The 21,571-nt window shown below is 47.8% G+C and overlaps 2 protein-coding genes across 2 annotated transcripts; both read left to right on the top strand.

The window, feature by feature from the left end:
• Window positions 1-24: 24 nt before the first annotated feature.
• On the top strand, window positions 25-11,749 carry LOC118361667 (nucleoporin p58/p45-like). Its single transcript, XM_035741784.2, is given in 14 exon segments — window positions 25-916; window positions 1,340-1,497; window positions 1,864-2,130; window positions 3,822-3,981; window positions 4,121-4,186; window positions 4,312-4,486; window positions 4,596-4,675; window positions 5,985-6,103; window positions 6,212-6,294; window positions 6,407-6,608; window positions 10,051-10,134; window positions 10,578-10,610; window positions 10,613-10,675; window positions 10,815-11,749. Coding segments are annotated over 14 exon segments (1,740 nt in total). The 5' UTR covers window positions 25-836; the 3' UTR covers window positions 10,985-11,749.
• Window positions 11,750-17,616: 5,867 nt separating this feature from the next.
• ropn1l (rhophilin associated tail protein 1-like) lies at window positions 17,617-21,253 on the top strand. The gene is given in 9 exon segments (XM_052484239.1): window positions 17,617-17,652; window positions 17,654-17,706; window positions 19,424-19,436; window positions 19,783-19,805; window positions 20,498-20,624; window positions 20,777-20,859; window positions 20,861-20,914; window positions 20,963-20,975; window positions 21,056-21,253. Coding segments are annotated over 9 exon segments (579 nt in total). The 3' UTR covers window positions 21,233-21,253.
• The last annotated feature ends 318 nt before the right edge of the window (window positions 21,254-21,571 follow it).

Below are 21,571 nucleotides of genomic sequence, written 5' to 3'. Positions count from 1 at the left end.
TAGACATTTTTGACTTTGTGACTGTGGGAACTAGTGGAGACCGTTATCCACTACAGCGCTTCCCGCATGGGTGACGTCAATGGGCGTTCTACCTCACCGCCACGTAGTGCAGATTCCATTGTTTGATTGTCTATTTTTTTATTACTTGATCTTTTTTGTATGTTTTAGTATTTTCTCGTTAATACATGTGTTCTGTTTTGTATGATATAACAATGTAAAAAAAATTAAACTTAGTACAGATTCCAGGCGTTATGGGAAATGTTTCACCCATCCATCAGACATCGAATTCAGAGTAGTCTAATGAGAGGATGTTACTCCACCACCTATTACTATTTGCACATATTCTGTAATCGTTCCATCGTGACACATGTATGTATGTATTTAAAACCCGTTCTCAAACTGACAAATAATTAAAGCTAATTTTTACTTCTTCAAAAACATGATAGTAATCGCTAGATGTCCCCATATGACCGTCCAATCTGCCAAGTCCTCCAGTATCCCAGCAGGCCACAATAACCGGAAAGTACGTTGAGGGTAAAGCGCGGATTCGGAAAAAAACAGTTTTGAGAAGGAAGCTAACATTTTAGTGCTGTTTAACTATATGCATAACGGATTAATTACCTTTCAGATCGCTGTAAATGTGTATACGTTACTAAGCGTGTGAGTTTAAATCGCCGAATAGTATGTTTTTATTTTCTTTCACGTTACCATGACTTCGTAGCCACAGTCACACTGGCCTGCACGCGGGCGTTCGTGCCTTTCAAAGCTAGCTAGCAGCTATCGAACAGTCAGTTAGATAACGTTTGACTAACTAGAAACTTGGTTGTTGCTTAAAAATGTCAGGCTTTAATTTCGGATCCGGGTCTATTGGTTCCACCAACGCTGGCGGAGGGTTTTCGTTTGGAGCCGCTGCCAGGTAAGAATTGTACGGATTACGTACGTTAGCTTTATCTCGCGGATATGTTGATACAGCGAGGGTTACCCAGGATGTATTGTAAACTAACTAAATATCGATGTAGAAGTAATCATGCAAACAGCGCTCTGATGTAAGTGTGTCAAACTGCTAATATATTATGGGTGTGTCAACTAGTTGTTTTATATGTGTGTGTGTGTGTGTGTGTGTTATATGAGAGAGCAGTTTGTATTCAGTGTGGGGTTTAGACTTCGGCCTTTTCTATGTCATAGCTACGTACTGTTCGTATTCAGCAGATATACATTGTAATTGTGACAGCGGCATATTGCACGTCTGTAAATATGGTGAGGCATACTGCAAAGTCATGTAATGTTTTGTACTTATTCCCTCTATCTCCCCCACTTTTTTTCTCACCCCTTTCTCTAGTACCCCAGCTGCAGCAGGTACAGGTGGGTTTACTCTGGGTGGAACTCTGGGTGCTACAGCCCCAGCCTCCACCACCACCACCTCTTCTCTGGGCCTGGGCGGGTCACTATTCTCACAAAAACCTACTGGGGGGTTCTCCTTTAACACTCCTGCCTCAGGTAGGCACACACGTTTTCAACATGGCCTGTCGATCTCTTTCCCTCTGCAGACCTGCCTCATGCTTGATGTTTCCTACCACCAAGCACAAAGAAATACACAGACATACATTTAGGTGTAGGTGACTATTGTAGTTATGGAGTTATGGTGCTCCTGCACCCACAGCCTTACATTAGGTGAGCTTACTATCAATGTAGCTCCACATCAGTCAAGACCTCCACTGCTACCATTGGCTCATCCCAGTCGGTGCCTTCGCATGATGATACAATAGTCCCTGTCTTGGCAGATTAATTTGTTAATGCCTGTGGGTGAGGATGTCGTATGGTTGAGTCTACCTTTAACCCTGCTCTACCTGCTGTCTCTCCCAGGTGCCCCAGCAGCCTCTACAGCCCCTACCACGGGCTTCAGTATGACCTTCAATAAACCCTCTGCCTCAGCCCAACCCTTCTCCCTCACTGCAGCCTCCTCAGCCCCCACAGGGGCAGGACTGACACTAGGCTCAGTCCTCACCTCCACTGCGCCACAGCAAGGAGCCACAGGATTCTCTCTCAACCTAGGGGGTGTGGCCGCAAGTACAGCCCCATCCACAGGTCTATCGCTGGGTTCCAGTATGTTCTCTAACATGGCTACTACTGGTTAGTTAACTAAATATCTCTGTCTCTCTCTGGTATCCAGCATGGATCCTACTGATTAGTTAATTACACACATCTCTCTCTGGGTCTCATCTAGAGGTTGACCGATTAATTGGGGCCGATTTCAAGTTTTCTTAACAATCTGTATTTTTGGGCGCTGATTTTTTAAAAATATATATATTTTTTATATACCTTTATTTAACTAGGCAAGTACGTTAAAGAACACATTCTTATTTTCAATGACGACCTAGGAACGGTGGGTTAACTGCCTTGTTCAGGGGCAGAACGACAGATTTTCACCTTGTCAGCTCGGGGGATCCAATCTTGCAAGCTTATAGTTAACGAGTCCATCGCTATAACCACCTGCCTCTCGTTACTCTCCACGAGGAGACTGCCTGTTACGCGAAGCCACGGTAATTTGCTAGCTAGCATTAAACTTATCTTACAAGAAACAAGCAATCAATCATAATTACTAGTTATAACTACATGTGGTTGATGATATTACTAGTTTATCTAGCGTGTCCTGCGTTGCATATAATCAATGCAATGCTGGGGGATTTCACTGAAATAATAAATGTTTTGTTTTCGAAATGATAGTTTCCGGATTTGACCATATTAATGGCTTACGGCTCGTATTTCTGTGTGTTATGTTATAATTAAGTCTATGATTTGATAGAGCAGTCTGACTGAGCGATGGTAGGCAGCAGCAGGCTCGTAAGTATTCATTCAAACAGCTCTCGTGCGTTTTGCCAGCAGCTCTTCGCAAGCACTGCGCTGTTTATGATTTCAAGCCTATCAGCCTAATGGCTGGTGTAACCGATGTGAAATGGCTGGCTACGCGCTAATAGCGTTTCAAACGTCACTCGCTCTGAGACTTGGAGTAGTTATTCCCCTTGCTCTGCAAGGGCTGCGGCTTTTGTGGAGCGATGGGTAACGCTTCTTCGAGGGTGGCTGTTGTCGTTGTGTTCCTGGTTCGAGCCCAGGTAGGGGCGAGGAGAGGGACAGAAGCTGTACTGTTACACTGGCAATACTATATTTGCCTATAAGAACATCCAATAGTCAAAGGTATATGAAATACAAATGGTATAGAAATAGTCCTATAAATACTATATTAACTACAACCTAAAACCTCTTACCTTGGAATATTGAAGTCTCATGTTAAAAGGAACAAGGAACTCAAACGTTAGCTTTTTTTACATGGCACATATTGCACTTTTACTTCTCCAAACTTTGTTTTTGCATTATTTAAAGCAAATTGAACATGTTTCATTTATTTATTTGAGGCTAAATAGATTTGTATTGATGTATTATATTAAGTTAAAATAAGTGTTCATTCAGTATTGTTGTAATTGTCATTATTACAAATAAAATCGAGCCGATTTTTAATCGGTATCGGCTTTTTTGGGTCCTCCAATAATCAGTATCGGTCGACTTCTAGTCTCATCACACCTATCTTTTTCCATTTCTGTCTCTTATCTCTGTCTTTTCACTACATTCCTTATTTGGAGGTAATGAATGATCTGTCTCGCGTGTGTGTGTGACTAACACCTTTTTGATTATGTGTTGATCTTAGGTCTGAGTCAGTCCACTCTTGGAGGACTGGGGTTTGCGTTAGGTTTGTATGGGTGTCAGACTAACATTTGCATGGTTGTGTTTGTGAGTGTCGGTGTGTTTATTTGTGTTAATGTTTTCAGGTTTGGGCCAGACCACTCTCGGATCAGGGGGGTTGACGTTAGGTTCCCTGGCCTCTACTTCCACGGCGGTGTCAGCGGCCCCCAGCCTTGGACTGGGAGGAGTTGACTTCAGCACCTCCTCAGAGAAGAAAAGCGACAAATCATCAGGGGCCAGCCCACAGTGAGTCCTACTGACTGACAGCTGTCTGGACCAATGAGTGTCCAGTGTCATTTCTTGACCAATTGTTTATAATGGTCATCATAATAGGTAATATATCTGACTCTTGTCCTTGTTTATTTTTCTTTCCTCTCACTCTCAGAGACAGTAAAGCTTTGAAAGATGAAAATTTGCCTCCAGTCATCTGTCAGGATGTAGACAACTTCCAGTACGTAAATCAGTACTTTTCTTCAACTACACCCCATGTTAGTGTGTGTGGCTCTAACAGTACTGTTTGCACATCTTTGGTCATGAAGATGCATTGTGTTGACTTGTGAGTTCTCCGTCCTGTAGGAAGTTTGTGAAGGAGCAGAAGCAGGTTCACGAGGAGATCAGCAGGATGTCATCTAAAGCCATGCTGAAGGTTCAGGACGACATCAAGAGTCTCAAACAGCTGCTATCTGTCAGCGCTTCGGGACTACAGAGAAACGCCCTGGCTATAGACAAACTGAAGATGGAGACTGCGCAGGTACACACGGTGATGTCACATTGTCTTTTGAGGAATTAAGGCTCAAAATACACATGCCCTTACTGTTGCTGAACGTCATAGTCCCTCTCTCCTAACCCTCCTCGTCTAGGAGTTGAAGAATGCAGACATAGCTCTGCGGACTCAGAAGACTCCCCCTGGACTCCAGCACGACAACACGGCTCCCTATGAGTGAGTATTCCTATCACCATCATTGTTATATCCCCCTGAACTTACATGATCAAAAGTATGTGGACACCTGCTCGTCGACTATCTCGTTCCAAAATCATGGGCATTAATATGGAGTTGGTCCCCCCCCCCCTTTGCTGCTATAACAGCCTCCACTCTTCTGGGAAGGCTTTATATTAGAAGTTGGAACATTGCTGTGGGTCTTGCTTCCATTCAGACACAAGAGCATTAGTGAGGTCGGGTACTGTTGGGTGATTAGGCCTGGCTCGCAGTCAAAGCGCCAATTCATCCCAAAGGTGTTCGATGGGGTTGAGGTCAGGACTCTGTGTAGGCCAGTCAAGTTATTCCACACCAATCTCGACAAACCATTTCTGTATGGACCTCGCTTTGTGCACAGGGACATTGTAATGGTGAAACAGAAAAGGGCCTTCCCCCAAACTGTTGCCACAAAGTTGGAAGCACAGAATCGTGTAGAATGTCTTTATATGCTGTAGCGTTAAGATTTCCCTTCAGTGGAACTAAGGGGCCAAGCCCGAACCATGGAAACAGCCCCAGACCATTATTCCTCCTCCACCAAGCTTGACAGTTGGCACTATGCATTAGGGCAGGTAGCGTTCTCCTGGCTTCCGCCAAACCCAGATTTGTCCGTTGGACTGCCAGATGGTGAAGCATGATTCATCACTCCAAAGAACGCGTTTCCTCTGCTCCAGAGTCCAATAGCGACAAGCTTTACACCACTCCAGCCGATGCTTGGCATTGCGCATGGTGATCTTCATGAAGCTCCCGACAAACAGTTATTGTGCTGAAGTTGCTTCCAGAGGCAGTTTGGAACTCGGTAGGGAGTGTTGCAACCGAGGACAGGTTTTTACACGCTTCCGCAGTTGGCTGTCCTGTTCTGTGAGCTCGTGGCCTACCACTTCGCGGCTAAGCCGTTGCTGCTCCTAGGCGTTCCCACTTCACAATAACATAATTTGACCGAGGCAGCTCTAACAGGCCAGAAATTTGATGAACTGACTTGTTGGAAAGGTGTCATCCTATGACGGTGCCATGTTGAAAGTCACAGAGCTCTTCAGTAAGGCCATTCTACTGTCAATGTTTGTCTATGGAGATTGCATGGCGGTGTGCTTGATGCACCTGTCAGCAAAGGGTGTGGCTGAAATTGCTGGATCCACTCATTTAAAGGAATGTCCACATACTTTTGTGTGTATATATAATGTACCATACCCCTTTTTGATTTTTAACCACAGATGAATGCACTGCATTTTAGCCATAATAAATTCAATCCTGTCTCATTCTTTCTCTCTGTCTGTAGTTATTTCCGGTGTTTAGTGGAACAGTTTGAGGTTCAGTTGCAGCAGTACAGACAGCAGATAGAGGAACTGGAGAATCACCTTACTACACAGGGCAGTGGATCACACATCACACCACAGGGTAACATACATACATACATACATACATACATACATACACAGACTCTTGACTTTCTTCATAGTCTTTATGTGTGTGTTTCTGTGTCTCTTCACTGAATATTGTGTGTAGATCTGTCACTGGCCATGCAGAAGTTGTACCAGACGTTTGTGGCTCTGGCTGCTCAGCTCCAGTCAGTACACGAGAACGTCAAGGTAAGTCCTACAGACATCACTGACTGTTCTATAAGAAATCACCTTGTTACAGAAATAAATATTGAGTATTTTGAATGAAGTGATTGAGTTTCTTCCTCTGGGGTATCTGTAGACCCTGAAGCAGCAGTACCTGGGATACCGCCGGGCCTTCCTGGAGGACTCCACGGACGTCTTCGAGTCCAAGCGGGTGGCCAGTAAGAAGTGGCAGAGTGCCCCACGCATCACCACTGGCCCTGCCCCCTTCAGCAGCATCCCCAATGCGGCGGCGGTCGCCATGGCAGCCACGCTGAGCCAGCAGCAGCAGCCCGGCCCAGGTCTGACCTCCGCCTTCAAGTTCTAGAACCCTGACCCCCTCACCTTTGACCTTTCACCTTACCACCCCTCAGTCTGACAGAGAGAGGGGGGGAGGAGAGAGATGTAGGGGGAGAGAAGGAAAGTGGGACAGAATAAAAATGTAGCCAGTGCCCAACTTTTAGGTTAGTTTGTCTTTTCTTTCTCTGGAAAGAGGGAGAGAAATGGAGGGAAGGAGAGAGGAGAATGTAAAAGCAACATAGTAAGTTCCAAACCGTGTTCAGTTTGTCTTTCTCCAGTGGTTCTGCTCTATACGTGTGAGAAGACCTTTTCCTCACAGGCATTAGACCCAAAGCAATCTTTCTGCGGTGGTGTTGGAACTGCCTGTTCATCAACGTAGCAGGGGCCATTTCTTGGCTCTCTGCTTTCCCTTCATCTCCCCCTCTCTCTCTGTCTCTCTGTCTCTCCCTCCATAAGAGAAGCACTTAACAGTTTCTCAGTGAATCTGTGGCTTTTTAAGATGATTGAAAAAGTGTAGAGTGCTCAGATTACTGGAGATGAGACTAAAAACAAGGAAGGCAGGACTCGTATCACTGGGTATTCATTCACAGCTCTCATCTGTCCCAGACACTCTAGACTATAATCTTTTGAATTCTTGGAGGCTACATTCTCTTTGGGTTCAGTCGCTTAATTTATATTGAATGGGTTCTTGATTATCTATATTTATTGAAGGTGCTTTTTTGTGAAGCTTAACTGCTTTGGTTTTATTGAATAAAATATCCTAGGTAGTTACTATGGACTTAGTCTGGATGGTGTAACGTGGTGGTTCAAAGTGAGTGTGCTCTGTGTCTTCGATTAGGACGCAACTGTCCAAATCGGTTTAGTTCGGGAATTGGGTCTCAACCTTTTATAAATTATTATTAGGATTTTCCTGAACAAACTGGTTTAGATTAGGACACCGTTGTATCTGTGTGTTTTCATAAAGCAGTAATGTAGCTTTCACTGTGTGGTAGCAGTCTTGATAAGCACTTAAATCACACACACTCATTCTCTCTCACACACACACACCAGCCTTAGACCAGCAGATCTCCCTTCCCAACTAGGTTGTATGTAATGATTTTGCCTGTTTTCTCGGCATCTGTCATTTTGTCTTTGATTGACATGCTTCACCTATATTTCAGGATGACATCTTAAAAGTTCAAGAAGATCTGACAGTGTATAGCTTAGTGTTTAAAGAAGATATTATCATTTACTGCACAGGTCTTGCATCAAAAGGGTGTTTTCATTTCAGTGAAAGATTTTAACTGTTGAACATATGCATTCCTTTTTGTAACAACGGCAGCATCTTTAGTTGTAATAGCAATAACAGCAGGCTCTGGTTGCTAGTGGCCAGGTGTGTGCTTGTGTGTGTGACTGTATCCGCATTGTAGACAGGACAATGACTGCCTCAGCCGGTAATAACCGTTGTACAGTAATTTTAACCACAGACAAGACATCCACTTCTACATGACAGTCCATATCACTTTCAATTCATCACTATGCATTCTAAAATAACCTTTTGACTAAGATAATGATTGTGATTTATCAGTATTTCCTACACACACTACTTAACACTGGCAGGTGGTCTACCATGCAGGTCTACCTCACTCCAGGATATAGATGGCAGAGGGGCTGATGACGCACAGTCTATCTGTACAGATGGAACCTAGTTCTCTTTAGTTCCATAATCCATTCTATTTAATAGAAGGGCTACGGTGTTACGTCACTCACTAGTTTTACAGGGGAGAAACCGAGTGAACGTGCTGCTCGTATCGACTGCCTTGGGAAGGCCAGTTGGATCATTAGTGCCAAAAATCAGTATTTTTCTCTATTCAGAGTCGGCCATTTTGTGCTCCGAGATTAACCAACTGCTGCTCTGGACTGACCCGTCTGTCCTCCATTTCACGCTAGCATTCCAGAACCACTGAAACTTTGATTGTTCTAGAATGAGTAGCTAAATAGTTGTGAAACTGGAACACGTAAATTAGTTCTGGAACTCTGTGGTTGGTTTCTGTAACTCGTGGTCTGCTCTACATATCAATCTCCTGTTAATGTGACAGGGCTGGCTAACAGGACTAATGATGAATGTCTTGGGGCTTTTTGAAGGGGTTCAATGAGGTCAGAAGGTCCGATAGTTTTTTTAAATTTTTTATCCCAGCCCCCATCCCTGCAGGAGGCCTTTTGGTAGGCTGTCATTGTAAATAAGAATTTGTTCTTAACTGACTTGCCTACTTAAATAAATGACTACTAGTTGTGGTTGGACTGACTGGCTGAGTGACTCAGACAGTGTTCAGACTCAGAGGAATAGCTAGTTGGAGCCAGTGAAGTGCTGGGATGTTTGTAGAACACTGGTATTGGCTGGGGAAGGTGTATCTTCAGACAAACACAGATGTCAATTTTGTGGCCTGTTCAGGAGGGTGTGATGTTACAGAACGTTCAGATAGAAATATGTTGTAGAATAGGGAGTCATATCAGCTCTATTCATTACATTTCTGTCTTCAACGTACAGAACGTGTCGCATCACTGAACACACCCCTCATCTTCACTCTGGTTCAGAGTGCTTTTGTTTAGAATGGTGTGTTTAATCTAAATATAACCAATGCTTGTTGTTGACGATGATGCATATATCTGATACTATATAATATTGTGTGCCTTTTTGAAACTAGACATATATTAATAATAATTTTGCGATGCATTTTTCCTAGCACATGCTAGTTCCTTCACTCTTGGAATCTTGAATAGTTTTGGAAAACTTGTGAAATGCAATATAGCGGCTAGGAATTAACAATCGGTTGTGTCCTTTAACTGTGTCTGTTTATATGTAAGTGGTATTGCTTTAAATTGACAATAAATCCGTTTTAAAGGAGCGACTTTGTCTTTGTTTCTTTTTGACTGGTAAATTACTGATTTTTGAACACCCAATTGGATTTAAGAGAATTAATGAGCACACTTTTTGGATGATGCTAAAAACCAAGCTGAGTTTGCATCTCTAAAATCCAATTTGAGAAACGATACAGGTGCACGGAGGTTCAGAGTGAAGGAACTAGCAGACATGTTTCTACCACAGTCACATTTGTTTGACCATTTTATCTGTGAAAATCTATCCACAGTTGCTAATGTATTTGTATAAATGTGTAGGGATTATCTCAAAGGGAACAACTTCGATGTGGCAGTAAGGTTAGTGTTGGGATGAGACAGGACGTTGGGCTTAGAAGTCTAGTGTCGTCTGGTGGAATGTGATACAGAACCACTGATCCACGGGGTCCTGACATGTTACTCTGTTCACTCTCTTGTGGACACACACACACAGCCTACATCACTACTGAGCGTTGCAGAGGAGAGGGGGAACTTGACTTCAGTAACACACACACACAAACGGACACTCCCTAGTCCAGAGGAGTAAGCTGTGTGCTCTCTCTGTCTCAGGGAGCCAGGTGTCCCTGGGGTCTGGCTTGGGAAACCCCTTTGCCTTGGGAGTGGGCTCTAGCTTGGGCACCTCAGGTCTCGGAGGTACTACCTCTTTTTACATCTAGTCTTTTTCTCTTCCTCATCCATCGTTACTATGTATCTTTCTCACTGTGTTGCTTTCTTTAGATCTCACTCGCAACCTCCATTTATCCCCCTCCTTGTGTGTGGAACTGTTGGCAGTGTTAGGAATGTATGTGGTGTGAGTTAAGCTCCTCACTATCTAGGGCTGAAACAGTCTGCCTGTAGCTGTGGTATGTAGTGGGTCTCTATGCTTTTACTCTCGTCATTGGAGACAGTTACTTCTACTATACCGTTTGTGAGAGCCATGACAGAGGCTTAGCTACTGTTCTTTCTCTCACTCTTGCAGTAGTTGTGTGTGTGTGTGTGTGGTGTATCCATGAAGCTAAGCTCTCTCCCTCATGTATTAGCAGCATAGTGAGTGTGTGTCCCTAAAGCTTGGCTCCCTCAATCTCTCTCCCCTGCAGTGTTTGGTGGGGGTCCAGGTTTCGGGGGGGTAGCGACGGGGGCTCCTCATTTGGTTTCTCCTCTGCCAGCAAGCCCTCGGGAGGGAGCCTGAGTGCAGGTACACACACACACCTTACCTCCTTGTGCAAGCTCTCTGGAGGGTGTTTTAGCAGACACACACACACACTCCCTGTGAGCATACTCATTATTTGAATAACTCATGTCCTCTTCTGTTTCTCCTATCTCCTTCTCTCCAGGTTTTGGAAGCAACAGTAGTTCAGGGTTTAACTTCAGTAGCCCCGGCCTCAACGCGTCTGCAGGCCTGACGTTTGGCGTGTCCAACCCTCCCGCCACGGGCTTCGGCACTGGAGGTCCACTGCTGCAGCTCAAGAAGCCCCCGGTGGGAAACAAGAGGGGCAAGAGATAAGAGGGGCAAAGGGAACGGTTAGGATTTGGGGAGGGTAAGCTGATCCTAGATCTGTGACTTCCAGAACTGTCCAAGGTTGTTTAATGGGTCACAGTCCATGTAGGTGGATTTGGGAGGGTACGTTTATTCTAGACCTGTGCCCAAGGGTGACTTCTAGAGCTGTCCAGGGGAGGTCGGGGTGTAACAGTCTGTCCCAGATCTTTATTTTTATACCTGAAGGGGAGCAGAGGGTTTGAGGGAGGGGGGTTATGCAGGACCAGGGTGGAGGAAATGAGGAGAGGGAGTCCTCGAGCATAAAAGATCAGCACATTTGGATAAGGTTCATAACCTGTGTTTTGTTCTTTAAATGTCCTCATTATTGTTTCATCATGATTGCTTAGTTTTTGTAGAGTTTTTATTTTATACTCTTTGTAAGTGTTTGTTGTGTATGTTAGGATGCATGCAAGGGAGAGAACTGGCTGTGCTGAATGTCCCACACAGCCTCAAATTAGAACCTGAAAGGGCACCAGAACACACCAAACATACACAAACGCATACGTACATTTCCTGTCAAGTGTGAATTTATGCAGTGTGTGTGTGTGTCAATAGACCGTGGTGTTTTAGGGCTGGTGGATGATGAGGGTATTACGGTCTGTGCTTTTCCGTTGTCTATTCTGATTCTCTCTGTTACCAAATAGTGATGTCATCCTGTTCTATTCATTTGAGTTGATAAGTGTAAACCTGTATTTTCAAACATCAGTTTAATAATAAAATTCCTGATGTTGATGATTTTCCTTTGTCTGTTTTTGTTGAAATGTTTCTCTTATGAGCAGAGGACATGTATCAAGTGTTTGGAAAGATAATCTGCTGTTTGCCTGTTTACAATGCCACCTGGCGGTTGAACAAATATTTTGCGGCAATACATGTCACCTTTCTGGTCCAATCATCGAAGCTTACTGTTGCTATGTGACCTTGAGGGAAAACGTTTGGGGTTACTATGCAATGAAAATCGGGTTGTCTGTCTCTAAACCAAATCAACTTATGTAATTTAGCTATTTTGTCTTTTTTAGCCACCAAGAGATATTTGGATTCCATTTTTGTAGTAACTAAACTGATTACATGACTTGGTTAGCTGTGTTTTATGTCTGCTAAACGTGACTAGCTAAGACCGTGCACTAGTTAATACTATTTATACTAGCTAATATTTTGTAATGACCTGACTAGATCATAAAGGAACAATTGTCCAGACTGAGGCTTGAGTTTATGAATTGAGGGTTTATTAACCCCAATTTACACAGGCTACTGTCTGGCCGTAGCCCACGCCAAATAAATGAAAGATACCCCACAAACCAACCATGACCTTCTCTTGTGAAGCCCAGACGTAATAGAGAACAATGGTTAAACCTGGTCTTAACTTCCAATGCTCCATCCCCCTGCCCAGCCCCCCTCCACGCCACTCCGCCAACCGCCAGGATGCCCAGCATAAGAACATTCCAGGCATTCCCGTGATTGGCAGATAGCAGGTTGATTGGCATGTCGGACCCCGCGAACACTGGTATAACACAACCCACTAATTAGCCTAACACATAACACACAGCTGTCTGTGCGGGTCACTACCCCCCCCACCACAAAATCCCTCGTCCCCGAGGGAACAAACAAAGTCTCTGAAGCGACCTGGAGGTCTCCATTGCCTGCGTGGCCGTGATGGTCGCAGAGTGTCCAGATGTGAAACAGGGGGCTCCATCCGTGGCAGGGGGCTGCCCCTCTGGGACCCAGGGGATGAAGGCAGGGATATGGGGGACAAGGAAGAAGAAATGTGGAATATAGTCCATGGCTCCGGGGAACCACGCGGTGACACGGAGGGAGACCGGGGGAGTGGGTTGTCTGGAGCCTTGTCTGGGGCACCTGGGGGTGGATGCCTGGAGAATGTCATTGCCAGAGGGGAATTGTGGGGTTTGGGGAGAAGAGGCCCCTCTGTATGGGGCTAACCTGTCCCGGTGCAGTGCCACCTTTCTCCCCCTGGGAGGAAGCTGCACCCGGTAAACAACCTCCCCTCTCCAGGACGCTGCAGGGTCCCACCCAGTGACTGTCCAACTTGGGGCATCTGCCTTTTTTTCTTAGGGGGCTGTAGACCCAGACCAGCTCCCCAGCCACAAAGTGCCTTCCCCGGGTGTGCACGTCATAGTTCCTTTTCTGCCTCACACCTGCATTCACCAGCTGCTCTCTGGCGAAGGTGTGGGCTGTTTTCAGGTGGTCCTGGAGTCTCCGGGCATACTCCGGCCCCGGGGGAACATGAGGGCTATCCAGTGGCCAACCAAACGCCATCTCCGTAGGGGAGCGGATCTCTCTCCCCAGCATGAGGAGGGCAGGCGTGCAGGAGGTGGAGTCTTGGACAGCGGATGCGGCATGCCATGAGGACCATAGGCAGGTGCTTGTCCCAGTCACGATGGTGTTTGGACGAGACGACGGCCAGCTGCTGTCCAAGCGTTTTGTTGAAGGACTCCACAAGGCCATCACTTTGAGGATGGAGAGGGGTAGTGCAGGTCTTGTGCATACCCAGCCTCTCACACATGGTGGTGAACACACGGGACTCAAAGGTCACATGGGTCCCAAAGTGTCCAGTCCCCCCCCATGAGTACTCTGGAGCACAGCCTCCCGCAGTGCTTTTGGGACCACCACCTGCCATCTCTCCTCTCCCGTAGCTGACTCCTTCCATGCCCGCTGTAGCACAACAACAGCCAGCCGCAGTCTCTCAAACTTTGACCACAACCCTTTGGTCGCGAGTGAGAGCGCTGTCACCTCTTCCCATGGTGGCCTCACCTGCACCTCTACCCACTGTAGCACTGGCTGTAGGTCTGTGTCCCGTCCCTGCTGCTGCCCCCATTCAGCCACGTCGACAGTCTGCAGCTCACAGCAGACAGGCCCCCTCTGCACACAGCTCTCTCTCCCGTCCCTCTCTCCGCTCACAGTGGTGGCAGCTGTCTGCAGTACAGGGCCGATGGGACATGGCGTCGGAGTGGCGTGCCCTGTGCACCACTATGAAGTCATACGGCTGAAGCTCCTCCAACCAGCGAGCCACCTGCCCCTCTGGCTCTCTGAAAGACATGAGCCACTGGAGAGCAGAGTGGTCAGTCCTTACAGTAAAGGGCAGGCCACCCAGGTGGTACTTGAAGTGTTTGACGGAAGCCACAACAGCCAAGAGCTCCCGCCGGGTGACACAGTAGCGGCGCTCATGTTTGCCAAATGTTTTGCTGAAGTACGCCACCACTCTCTCCCCCTCTGGCCCCACCTCGGCCAGCACCCCACCCATGCCCACATTGCTCGCGTCTGTGTCCAGGATAAAGGGCAAGGTGAGGTCAGGGGGGGCGAGCACGGGGGCCTCGATCAGTGCACGTTTGAGGGTGTTGAAGGCCTCCTCACACTCCACTGTCCAAGTGAAGACCTTGTCCTTCGGCAGCAGGCGGTTCAGGGGAGCAGTGATGCTTGAGAAGCCCTGTACAAACCTCCTGTAGTACGAGGCCAAGTCCAGGAAGCTCTTCAGCTGACGCTGGTTGGTGGGGGTGGGCCAGTCTCGGACAGCCCCCACCTTGTCCTCCATGGTGCTGATCCCCTCCTTCCCCACTCTCTGGCCCAAGAAGGACACCTCTCTCCTCATGAAGTGACACTTCTCGGGGTGGAGCTTCAGACCTGCGGCAGCCACCCGCTCAAGCACACGCCGAAGCGCCACCAGGGCTGACTGGAAGGAGCTGCCATGGGCCAGGATGTCATCGAGATATACCAGACACTGCTGTCGGGGGATGCCATCCAGCACCCTGTCCATCAAACGCTCAAAAGTAGCTGGAGCGTTGCACAGGCCGAAGCACAGGACCTTGAACTGCCAGTGTCCTCCGTTAGTGGAGAACGCAGTTTTGGCTCTGGCCTCTGGGGAGAGGGGCACCTGCCAGTAGCCACTGCGGAGGTCTAGTGAGGAGAACCAGGCGGACCCCCTAACCAGGTCCAGTGACTCATCGATATGGGGTATGAGTCCTTCCTGGTTACCTCATTCAGCTGCCTGTAGTCCGCACAGAACCTCAGCTCTCCCCCTTCTTAGGAACCATGACGACTGGCGCCGCCCAGGGGCTGTCTGAGGGCTCGATGAAGTCTTCCCGCTGCATCTTCAACACAGCCTTGTCTGCCGCCTCCTGGCGTGCCAGCGGGATACGGCGGGGACACATCTTGATGGGTCAAGCATCACCTGTGTCGATCTCATGCTGCACCAGATGAGACTGACCCACCTCTTCCTCACTCAGCGCAAAGCTGTCTCTGAATTCAAACAGCAACTGCCACAACCATTCCTGCCGCTCGGGGTCAAGACCAACACTGTTCCTCCCCCATATCTCCCTCACTGCAGACAATGTTCTCTCCTCTTCCATCTGGTGTAGCTGGGCTGGGGGGGCGCGGCCCGGACTAACGGAGAGATGTGTCGTGGAGGTAGCTGGGGGAATGTAACACACAGCCGTAGGTGACAGGGGGGCTGGGGTAAAGTCACACAGATGTGGGGGAGCGGGGGCAGCCATGAGTCTCTGCTGCTTTAACTGTTGGAGTAAAGGGTTTGTTGGGTTGAGTGAATGTGACAGGGGGGGACCATGGTGACTGCCGGCCCTCCCTGGAAGCTCAGTGTGCCCCCAATTAGGTCTAACTGGCAGCCTGTGCTCCTAAGAAAGTCCAACCCCAGGATACAAGGGTCCTGCACAGCCACCACCCACACAGGATGAAGCACAGACCTGCCCACTACTGTCAGAGTCATTAGTCCCTTCCCTTTCATGGGTGCCAGCTCACCTGTGACTGTGCGGAGCTGCACAGTTGTGGGCTCACACTGAGTCCAACCTGGCACAATATCCGGCCTGACCAGAGTTACTGTGGACCCAGTGTCCACCAAGGCAGAGCAGGGCACCCCCTCCACAGTGACAGGGACATGACAAAAATCCCCAACACAGGTCCGGCCCAACACAACAACAGGCTCCAGCCGCTTGCCTGGGGGAAGTGGAGCCTTGCTTCGCCGTCTGTGCCGGTGGGCTCCTCCTGAAGAAGATGGTGGTTGGGATAGAAAGCAAGGGGTACGCACTACCCGGTCTATGCGGACCGCAAGCCGTTTCCCTGAGCTCTGGGGAACATGGGGCAAACCCAGCGCAGATGGCCTGGCTGGCTACAACCCCAGCAGACCCTGGGACCAGGGTGTGTGTTTCGAGCTTTTCCGGCTCTGGGCTGCTCTGCCTCACAGCCCGCACAGAGGGTCTTTCTCCCTGCACCCCCACCAAAGCCCCAGCTGAAGCCCCAGCCACACCAAATCCCTCTCCAAAGCCATCTCCAAGGCTATCTGCAATGACTCAGGATGAGCCAGCTGGGTCTGTATGCGCAGCTCCGTAGGAGAGAGCGCCTGTATGAACTGGTCCCGTGCTAGCTCGCTCTGCACGGAGGGGGGCATGTGAGCATATGCCCACAGAGAGAAGCTCTCAATGTCATTAGCTAGCACCCGTAGAGGCTCTCCAGGCTGCCTGCATCTATTACTTAGTTCGGAGCGCAGTAGCCCGGGCTGTACACACTGTCCATAGCGCCTCCTGCTCCCACTAAAGCACCATAATCACATCTGTCCTCAGGGCTAATCAATATCAAACAGGCCAGAGCTTCATCCGTGAGGCATAAAGCCGACTGCAGTGCCCTTTCTTCATCCGACCGCCCCCCTAAATGAACTAACAGTTCAAACTGAGCATGAAAAGCTTCCCAATCCGCCTTACCGGAGTACTTCGGGGTCTTAACTGATACGGACGCAGCCGGGAACTGGGCACCGCCATGTTTGTTTACATCCTGAACCTCAAATTCCTTGTCCCGCCGCGTCGACGTCACCCCTTCGGTCCACCCAACAGAATCCGCGCGAAACGCAGTCGACGAAGGACTCATGCCCGCTTCAGTCGCCATCACTCTAACGTCCTCCCTCAAGCGGCCTCTGGGCTCCAACGCCCTGGCAATCTCCTCAGCCAGATCCTCCGACGTCCATGCACACGCTCCTCCTTGGCCATAATCGTCCCCTACCTCTACTTTCGGATTCCCTCAAAGCTTTTTCAACCCCCGTTCTCACCTACGGTAGCTAGCCACAGACGTCAGCTACCAAGCTGGCTAACTTTTAACAACGTTTTTACTCTGACACCAATGTAATGACCTGACTAGATCATAAAGGAACAATTGTCCAGACTGAGGCTTGAGTTTACGAATTGACGGTTTATTAACCCCAATTTACACAGACTACTGTTTTGCCGTAGCCCACGCCAAATAAATGAAAGATACCCCCCAAACCAACCATGACCTTCTCTTGTGAAGCCCAGACGTAAGAGAGAGAACAATGGCTAAACCTGGTCTTAACTTCCAATGCTCCATCCCCCTGCCCAACCCCCCTCCACGCCACTCCGCCAACCGCCAGGATGCCCGGCATCAGAACATTCCAGGTATTCCCATGATTGGCAGATAGCAGGTTGATTGGCATGTCGGACCCCGCGAACACTGTTAAGTACAACACAACCCACTAATTAGCCTAACACATAACACACAGCTGTCTGTGCGGGTCGCTACAATATTATCACAGCTTGAATAACATTTAATTCCCACTTTATTTCCCAGCAATGCCTTCTCCAGATTGTTCCCAGCAAATCAACATCCCCCACTGAACTACCAGACATCCTCAAACAGTTCACCAAAGCTGCCATCAGAACGTAAGTACAGGCTACAGCCTCCCTGCATGTGACTGGACTGTAGGAGAGTTAAAAAGGTTCGCCCATCAAACTTCAAATGATCAGAATAGAACAACCCGTTTGGGGGTCAGTGGCCCAAGCCCGCGAACAGGAATATTCCAAGTTCAGACAGAAGGGGGAGTCAGATCGCTATGATCGCCAGGAACTTTTACTTTCTATTTTTAATTGTTGCGCTACTGGTGCTGCCTGTTGATGTTAGGTAGGCAGCTACAGAAGCTGAATGATGTTAACATCTTCAGATTTTGTTTCATTAAATGTATTTTATTTCATCTGGGTGCTTGCATCACCTACTAACACCCTGGTACTACCCGTAGCTCCCGTTCTCCTCAGTCCGAGAAAACACTGAGAGAAAGGTTGCAGATTACTCCTTTGTAGAAGTCCATAACGTCAAATAAATAAAACATCCCAAGGTTAATGCTGAAGATAATGTTAATATGGAGTGTGAGAATATTGAAACATGTAACTTAAGTTGTATTGTTATAAAGGGAACACTTAAACAACACAATGTAACTCCAAGTTAATCACACTTCTGTGAAATCAAACTGTCCACTTAGGAAGCAACACTGATTGACAATAAATTTCACATGGTGTTTTGCAAATGGAATAGACAACACCCCCAATAAAGGAGTGGTTCTGCAGGTGGTGACCACAGACCACTTCTCAGTTCCTATGCTTCCTGGCTGATGTTTTGGTCACTTTTGAATGCTGGCGGTGCTTTCACTCTAGTGGTAGCATGAGACGGAGTCTACAACCCACACAAGTGGCTCAGGTAGTGCAGCTCATCCAGGATGGAACATCAATGCGAGCTGTGGCAAGAAGGTTTGCTGTGTCTGTCAGCGTAGTGTCCAGAGCATGGAGGCGCTACCAGGAGACAGGCCAGTACATCAGGAGACGTGGAGGAGGCCGTAGGAGGGCAACAAGCCAGCAGCAGGACCGCTACCTCTGCCTTTGTGCAAGGAGGAGCAGGAGGAGCACTGCCAGAGCCCTGCAAAATGACCTCCAGCAGGCCACAAATGTGCATGTGTCTCAGACTCCATGAGGGTGGTATGAGGGCGGGACGTCTACAGGTGGGGGTTGTGCTTACAGCCCAACACCGTGCAGGACGTTTGGCTTTTGCCAGAGAACACCAAGATTGGCAAATTCGCCACTGGCGCCCTGTGCTCTTCACAGATGAAAGCAGGTTCACACTGAGCACATGTGACCGACGTGACAGAGTCTGGAGATGCCGTGGAGAACGTTCTGCTGCCTGCAACATCCTCCAGCATGACCGGTTTGGCGGTGTGTCAGTCATGGTGTGGGGTGGCATTTCTTTGGGGGGCCGCATAGCCCTCCATGTGCTCGCCAGAGGTAGCCTGACTTCCATTAGTTACCGAGATGAGATCCTCAGACCCCTTGTGAGACCATATGCTGGTGCGGTTGGCCCTGGGTTCCTCCTCATGCAAGACAATGCTAGACCTCATGTGGCTGGAGTGTGTCAGCAGTTCCTGCAAGAGGAAGGCATTGTTGCTATGGACTGGCCCGCCCGTTCCCCAGACCTGAATCCAATTGAGCACATCTGGGACATCATGTCTCGCTCCATCCACCAACAGACTGTCCAGGAGTTGGCAGATGCTTTAGTCCAGGTCTGGGAGGAGATCCCTCAGGAGACCATCCGCCACCTCATCAGGAGCATGCCCAGGCGTTGTAGGGAGGTCATACAGGCACGTGGAGGCCACACACACTACTGAGCCTCATTTTGACTTGTTTTACATCGAAGTTGGATCAGCCTGTAGTGTGGCTTTCCACTTTAATTTTGAGTGTGACTCCAAATCCAGACCTCCATGGGTTGATAAATTTGATTTCCATTGATCATTCTTGTGTGATTTTGTTGTCAGCACATTCAGCTATGTAAAGAAAAAAGTATTTAATAATAATATTTCATTCATTCAGATCTAGGATGTGTTATTTTAGTGTTCCCTTTATTTTTTTTGAGCAGTGTAGTTTACCGAGTGCTAAAAGTGCTGCTGTTGCTAGCTAGCATGCCTTTCTGTGATGCAGATGATTAGCTGGGCCGCCGACTGGTGCTGGCGTTGTATTATGGGAGATGTAGTTTTGGCTCTCTAAGGTCTAAATGGGATAGAGGCGATTTCACGTTGTAACTTGTTTGTGTTAAAGGGTTTTTGTACATGAGTTGTATTTTGGTACTGTCAACACTGAAAGCACCTAGCAATGTATTGGGGATGTGAGACAGGAGATGTGTTTTACCTTTCTTCATGCTCCTGTGTAGAACAACTTGTTAGATGGTGCATTGGAGACTGATGTGTTCCTGTCCTGTCTTTTCACAATACTATTGCAGGTATGGTTCTATTGTCTAAGAATTAAGAGGATACATTTGTTGTATTAAGGACTGGTTATTATTTTATACTATACATTATGGCTTTATGTATGAATGTGATTTGAGTCTGAGAAAACACAGAGATAAAGAACAGCTTGTCAGATGGGGCATTGGAGACTGATGTGTTCCTGTCTTGTCTTTTCACAATACTATTGCAGATCAACATAAAAGCCAAAAAGACAGCCGTGGTGTCGCTCTTCATTTCTGGGTTCTCCTGTGGTACATATAAAACCCGCTACAGGACCACCAAGAGAACGGGGCTTTTATGGTACAGGTGGTCGTACATTGGCTGTGTAACTACCCAGTATCTGAGCAGGGATAATGGGCAGGGTAAGGTGAAATTGTTTCGTTAAAGTGTATCTGTTGTTGTTATATCAGGTACTTTTCTGCCCTGTCCAAAGGAGACATTCTACCAACCAAGGAGAGGCTGGAGAGGCCTGTCGCCACACAGAAGACAGATACCGGACTAACTCCAGGCCTGCTCAAGGTCCTAAACAAACAGATAGTCAGTAACCCACAGAATGACACCAGGCCTCCTCACTCATATTTGGTACTCCAGCTTGCCCTTATTAAAACTGTCCATGGTAGTTGAAAAATGGAGAGGAACCAAGCTAATTGAACCCCTGTTCTCCCTCCTCTCTCCATGTATGTTTCTAGCCTATTCCCAAGGAGACAATCAGTATGGAGGAGCTGCAGCAGAAGTGGAAGGGTCTGTGTCAGCCCTCAGAGCAGCTGGACACTGCTGGCCCTGGGGAACTTCTTTGCCAACATCCACTGGATGCAGTTATTCGCTCTGTAAGGGGTGATTGACTGGCTCCCATATGTCAGTCAGTCTCCAGAGAGAAACTGTGGTGTAGTTCATATAAGTACCACATGGAGGCAGTATTTCACTGTCTTGATGACCTGGGGTTTACTGACTTTTCTGTGTGTGTTCAGATCATCAATGCCCTGAGGTATGCGTGTGAAATCCTGACAGAGTATGAGGGGGGTGGAGCAGCGACGATGCCCTTTGATCTGTTCGCAGGGCTGTACACCCTACCTGGCCCACCTGGGCGGAGAGATCCCCAGGACCAGATAGACAGCTTCCTAAGCAGCCTGCAGAAGCCTGTCTGAGTACACTAACCTACACATACTTTCTCTATCACTCTGTAGCTGTCTGTCTCTCTCTCACTATCCATCCCCCTCTGTCTCTGCCTCTCTCATACTATCTATCCTGTTGTTCATTAGCCGTATAGGCCTAGTACAGTAATCTCACTGTTTTATAGTGCGAGAACATACCTGTAGTATTCACAGCACACCTGTACTGTGGATGGTACATTACATTACTAAGGCGGTCAATTCCCTCTAAAATATCCTAACCCTAATTCTGTTGGCTATCATTGCGTAAGATCTGATTACGTTATCTAACACTGCCTAAGACGATTGGGAATATACCCTCAACATGAGATGGTA

The sequence above is a fragment of the Oncorhynchus keta genome, chromosome 28 (genome assembly GCF_023373465.1).
Source record: "Oncorhynchus keta strain PuntledgeMale-10-30-2019 chromosome 28, Oket_V2, whole genome shotgun sequence".
Taxonomy (NCBI): Eukaryota; Metazoa; Chordata; class Actinopteri; order Salmoniformes; family Salmonidae; genus Oncorhynchus; species Oncorhynchus keta.
The sequence above is the reverse complement of the archived record's forward strand: the minus strand, read 5'-3'. Positions and strand labels throughout refer to the sequence as shown.